Below are 5,738 nucleotides of genomic sequence, written 5' to 3'. Positions count from 1 at the left end.
GAATATTGATGAAGTTTAATGACACCTATTCAAGAAGTAACGATACAGAAATAACTGGTCACTTAGTTCTAATTATTTATTAGTGTTTTGGGATGTGGAAGTGGGACAAGAAGAAAAATATAGAAATAACTTCATATATGTCCGCCAATATGAAAAAATAATGAAAACTTTTATGAGTACGTTATTGGTGGTAAGGTGTTGGTACTTAATATCTTTCAGGAAAGATATTACCTAACTTAATGATGCTAAATGGGACTTTCCATTTTTTTTTAATATGCAGCATACCTATATATTGCTTTGTAGTTGATGAGCACTATCAAAATTCGAGAAAAATACAACCGTTGGAAAAAAAGGAAAAAAATTGATAATGGCTGTACCTCTGAAATGTCTTTTATTATGCATTTAGAAACACAACAGTGCATACTCCTAATGAGAATAATAAGATGCGGTGGATTTCCTCTAGAGGTATGTCATCCATGACATCTTGTGCTGTCACAGTTCCGCTAGTTGTCTTCAAAATGAAGCAACGTAACTCTGGCTAAATGTGGTCGAGCATGATCTTTTTGAAAAAGTGGGCTGAACAGCGTCCGAATATAGGGCAGATTGGGTTTTTCCTCCACCTCCTGTATCTAAATATAACGCACGTTGGTCATTTTGCCTCTGATGAATACCAAAGGTATTGCTTTCATAGGCAATAGCCCCAGACCATAAATATATAAATAGCCCCCATATCACAGTTCCGACAGTATGGTACACATGCTTTTCCACAAAAAATTGAGGATCCATAGTCTTTCACCGCCTTCTCACACTTGCACTGCCCTCATACATGCCTAAACAAAATCTGATTTAATCTCCAAATGTTATTCCATTCAAGGTCCCACTATTTTTAATTAATTCGTTAAATCTGGGTTTCATACGTTCTTTGTCACTCAGTATAAATATAAAACACATTCTGCAAGAGCAAGCAGTTAGAAACTCTATGATATTTGATTTGATTTTCTTTTGATGGAATACCCCAATAAATCAAAATTTTTGAAACTGACTCTTTTTCAAAAGAAAGTTGAACGGTTTCGCTAAGAATCATACAAAACTATCGATAGCGTAGATCCTAATACGGCACTAGATAGTGGTCTGAGTAATATACATCGGACAACCTCGATAAAAACGTGAAAAAACTTTATCAGTTGATCAATTATGAGTCTTTTCAGTAATTGCTCCGTTCGGTTTTTAACCGGAATGCTAATTAATGGCACCTTAGGATTTTCTTTTTTTTTATACGAATCCTGTAAATCAACATTCATTCATATCATTAATTTCCCGTATCCATTTCAAGATAACTTTCTAAGTAATTCCTTGTGAGTATTCCACTCATTCCATTTTTAGTGAGAAAGTTTCTATAACTGCGCTCGTTTTAGAGCCGGCAAATTTAGCAAGTTAGTTTTTCAGCGATCTACCCCCAAGGTTGCACCGAAGAATATCAATTAACTGATCAAGAGTATCAATTAATACTATTTGATTGGACGGAGTTCAAACGCTCAAACAAATTCTCAAAGCTGTTGGACAAACATCGAAACAGTTTTGACGTTGTTGTTTATTGTTTATTGTAAATTGTACAATCACCAATATACAATTTTTGACCCATCAAACATACATGGGGTGTTAGTAAATAGAAGTATTATATTACAAATCAAAAATATATATATTGCTCACTAAAATATTAACCTTTAAAATGCACACATGAAGGTATATGACAAGAACACAAAAAAGAACCAATGTTAACAAACGTATATATATGCATATCAGTCTATTGGGTCTGCGAAGTAATCTTCCAATTTGTAGTAGGCTTTTTCAACCAGTTTTTCTTTGAGTACTGTTCGAATCTTCCTTCTATTAAGCGTTTTGTACTTTCCTGGTAACATATTGTATATCTTCACCGCTGTGTGATTTACACTTAGTTGAGTTGATGTCAGTCTGTGGAAGGGAATGATGAATTCGGTTGCATTTCTGGTAGCATAGTTGTGGTTGAAGTTATTCTTCTGTAATTCGTCTTTGTGGTCAGAGATGTAAGTGACACAGGCAAGTATGAACAGAGAAGTCAAAGTGAGAATATTCTCCTGTCTTAACAATGGTTTACAGCTAGTTGTACGACCAGCATTGCACATAATCTGAACAGCCATTTTCTGTTTCAGGAATATGTTCTCTTTACCAGGCATATTTCCCCACACCAATACACCACATGCAATTGCTGAGTGAACGATACCAAAATATGCCTCCTTTGCAGCTTGCTGTCCGACCAACTGTTTCACCCTTCTCATAACGAAGATTCCTCTCGAGAGACTCTTCTTCTGCTGATTAATATGCTGTGAAAATTTCAGATCTGACTGGAGTTGTACGCCCAAAAATTTTAGGTGTTTTATTTCTGAATCTCCGGGAAGAAAGACGTTTCCCCCCTATCCTAAAAATTTCGCTTCAGACCCTAACATCAAGACAGCAATCTCAGATTTCTCAATTCATAAAGAAGATTTCCAATACTCAGCTGATAACCGTTATGGACATATAGACAATATATTTATGTTATGCCAACAAAACTCTTCAGAAGTGTCCATTTCTAAACCTTGTAGGTTTATAGTTTATTGGAATGATATTTTTTTCCAGAAGGTCTGGCGAGTAAAAACCACGTGTTTATAATGCTACTAACCATTTGTGAGTACACATGGATAATTTACAAGCTAGCTCGCTCAAAAGCCTTGTAAAGTCGCCGGCACTTTTTCCTGGGTGCTTTCACAAGCAGCTAACGGAGCGAGTGCGTCGTGTAGACTGGATTAGTTTACGAGCAGCTTGTGAGAAAGCCGGCTTGTAGCTTGTAAACTAGCCACGTATTAGACCTTTAACTAGAAAGCAGTCGATGATTGATATGAAAAGACATAATAATGTCTATCTATTATTCTTTTCTTTCTTGGGAAGTAAGTTGTTTCATTGTTTAAAATTATTTTTATAGTAATTCAAGAAATTGGTAGGTGCATTTGGCTCCACAAGCATGGGAAAAACTAGACTAGATGGCAAGGGAGCTTTGAAGTCTATTGCAATTTCCAGAATTTTTGATTGTAAAGAGAGGAATTGATTTCTCCAAAAAAACTTCCTACAGAAGTTCGAAGATAATATGAATCAATCACAAATCATAATATTGGGTAGGTATATAGTTTTCATGCACATATTTGGTTTGATCTCTTTTAGTTCTGATTCATCTGGAGGCACTCATGAATTTTCGCCTCATATAAAATGATTCTTAAAATTTTTAATTGAGAATTTGAAATATCAATGACATAGAAAGAAAAATTTCATTTCATTCATTATTATGAATGAATCCCGATATTTCGGGATTGTTTTGAAGTCAACATTGAATTCTCTAACAAGGGGCTAGAAAAAGATAACTATACATTGATTCTACGGTTTCGGCAACGCTGCATACAATATTAGTTATCTGTGCATAAAATTTCCAGCAAAATTGAAAATCACTTGCATTTGATTATTCGAATATCGGGGAACTAGTTGAAAACACCAAATTATCGAGGAGCTTAACAATAATGAAATGGTTGAAAACGAAATAGTAGATCAAACATAATTATTTGTTGATGTATGCTGTTTATTAGAACAGTTGCAAAAATTTGAGCTTCATGAGAGAAAAGTTAAGGAAAGGGAAATATAATACGAAAACTAAATGCAAATATGATGTTATATAAATGATTGATACATGGAATAACTCGAAATTCAAAAATTCTACTCAATTTTTGTATGTATTCAATGAACAGCTGTCGCCGCGAATGGTTATCTGTTTATCCGCTCCCCATATTGACGCGATAAAATCGTATTCGAGGTGTGAATTAAATTGAATTAAATTAAATGCTAATTGGTATAGTTATTTGTGATTCAAAATATTCATACTACATCAGATAACAATAAAATTGGCAACTTGTGACAAAAGACATATAAAACTAGTGAACTTTAACGAGAAAAAGGACTCAAAAAGTGTCCCTTATCAGTGCAGATGGTCAAGATGTTATCATCTCGTCAACATTGATTACTTACCAGTGGCGTACCGCTGATTAGGTAAAATGAATCAGACCCCGACCCCAAATGAATCAGAAATCGATTCTCATCATGTAATACACCCAACAAAAACACCAAATGTTACCCCAGTGAAGACACCAATGAATTATTCTCCAAGCACAACTGCCCCAACAACTAAAACCAGTGCTCACTTCCATCGAATGTCATCAACAAGTGACGAGGATTTCCACGGATTCGAAAGCAATGCAACAGGCAATAACGAATGGCAAATAGTGAAAACAACAAACACAAAAAGAAGAAAAATAAACGCAAGCACTACAACCCCCATCGAAATTCGGAATACATTTAATGCTCTGAGTAGGACGAACGAGGATACCCAACCAAACAACAGCCCAAGTAAAATCCCTAAACCACCCCCGATATACATCTATGGGGTTGTGGATTATGCAGTGATGGCAAGAAAATTAAAAGCTGTTGTAAAAGATGAAGAATACACCACCAAATGCTTAGCAGACAACACAATCAAAGTAAACAGCACTACACCAGAATCCTACAGAAAACTCGTAAAGTTTATGCGTGACAGTGATATAATTCACCACACCAACCCAAAGAAGATCGTGCATATAGAGTAGTGATCAAACACATGCATTACACAACAGACATCAATATAATTAGGCAAGATCTGGAAAATTACGGACATAAAGTAAGGAACATAATCAATGGAAGGCATAGACAAACTAAAGAGCCGCTAAATCTTTTCTTTGTAGATTTAGAACCCTCTGAAAATAACAAAGATGTGTACAAACTGAATTACCTCCAAAACAGAGCGGTACAAATCGAACCACCAATAAAAACAAGAGGAATCACACAATGTACAAGGTGCCAGCAATATGGACACTCTAAAACATATTGCACATCCTCCACAACACAAATACAGCAAACACCACCAGCTCTGAATAACCAACAATTTCCAAGGTTACGATCAAGTCATCAGGAACAATCATCCCAACTACCACATCACTTCCAGCAAGGAACAAGGAGCTATGTAGACGCAACCAACAACATAAACAAACCTGAACAACCAAATGATATCACTAACATGATGGACAGATTCCTGGGTGAATTCAAAATTATGTTTCAACAACTAATTCAACAAAACACTATGATGTTGAACATGTTAACCACTCTCATCAGTAAAATTCAGTAACTTTCTAAAAATAGCAGAATGGAATGCCAATGGCCTTCTTCAACACAAAAACGAAATAGAAGTTTTCCTCCATCATAACTCTATAGACATTTTACTGATAAGCGAAACTCACTTCACTGAAAGGTCCTACTTCAAGATACCGCACTATACTACTTACCACTCGAATCATCCGGATAACACCGCTCACGCCGGCTCCGCCATCATTGTGAAAAACTCGATAAGTCATATCGAACTGCCAGAATATAGGAAAGATCTGTTACAGGCCACAACAATAAAGGTAGAACTTGCATCATTCGAAATAGCAGTCTCCTCAGTTTACTGCCCCCCACGTCACAACATCAAGAATGAAAACTTCAACGACTATTTCTCAACACTGGGCCCCAAATTCGTCGCCGGAGGAGATTTCAATAGCAAAAATACCCTATTTGGTTCACGTCTTACAACAACGAAAGGAAAAGCATTA

At 35.9% G+C, this 5,738-nt stretch overlaps 1 protein-coding gene across 1 annotated transcript; it reads left to right on the top strand.

The window, feature by feature from the left end:
- The first annotated feature begins 3,821 nt into the window (after positions 1–3,821).
- On the top strand, positions 3,822–4,976 carry LOC123309030. The gene is made up of 2 exons (XM_044891878.1): positions 3,822–4,771; positions 4,836–4,976. Exon 1 carries the CDS (start codon positions 4,113–4,115, stop codon positions 4,698–4,700), a length of 588 nt encoding a protein of 195 aa, XP_044747813.1. The 5' UTR covers positions 3,822–4,112; the 3' UTR covers positions 4,701–4,771; positions 4,836–4,976.
- The last annotated feature ends 762 nt before the right edge of the window (positions 4,977–5,738 follow it).

Source organism: Coccinella septempunctata, chromosome 3 (assembly GCF_907165205.1).
Source record: "Coccinella septempunctata chromosome 3, icCocSept1.1, whole genome shotgun sequence".
NCBI lineage: Eukaryota > Metazoa > Arthropoda > Insecta > Coleoptera > Coccinellidae > Coccinella > Coccinella septempunctata.
The sequence above is the reverse complement of the archived record's forward strand: the minus strand, read 5'-3'. Positions and strand labels throughout refer to the sequence as shown.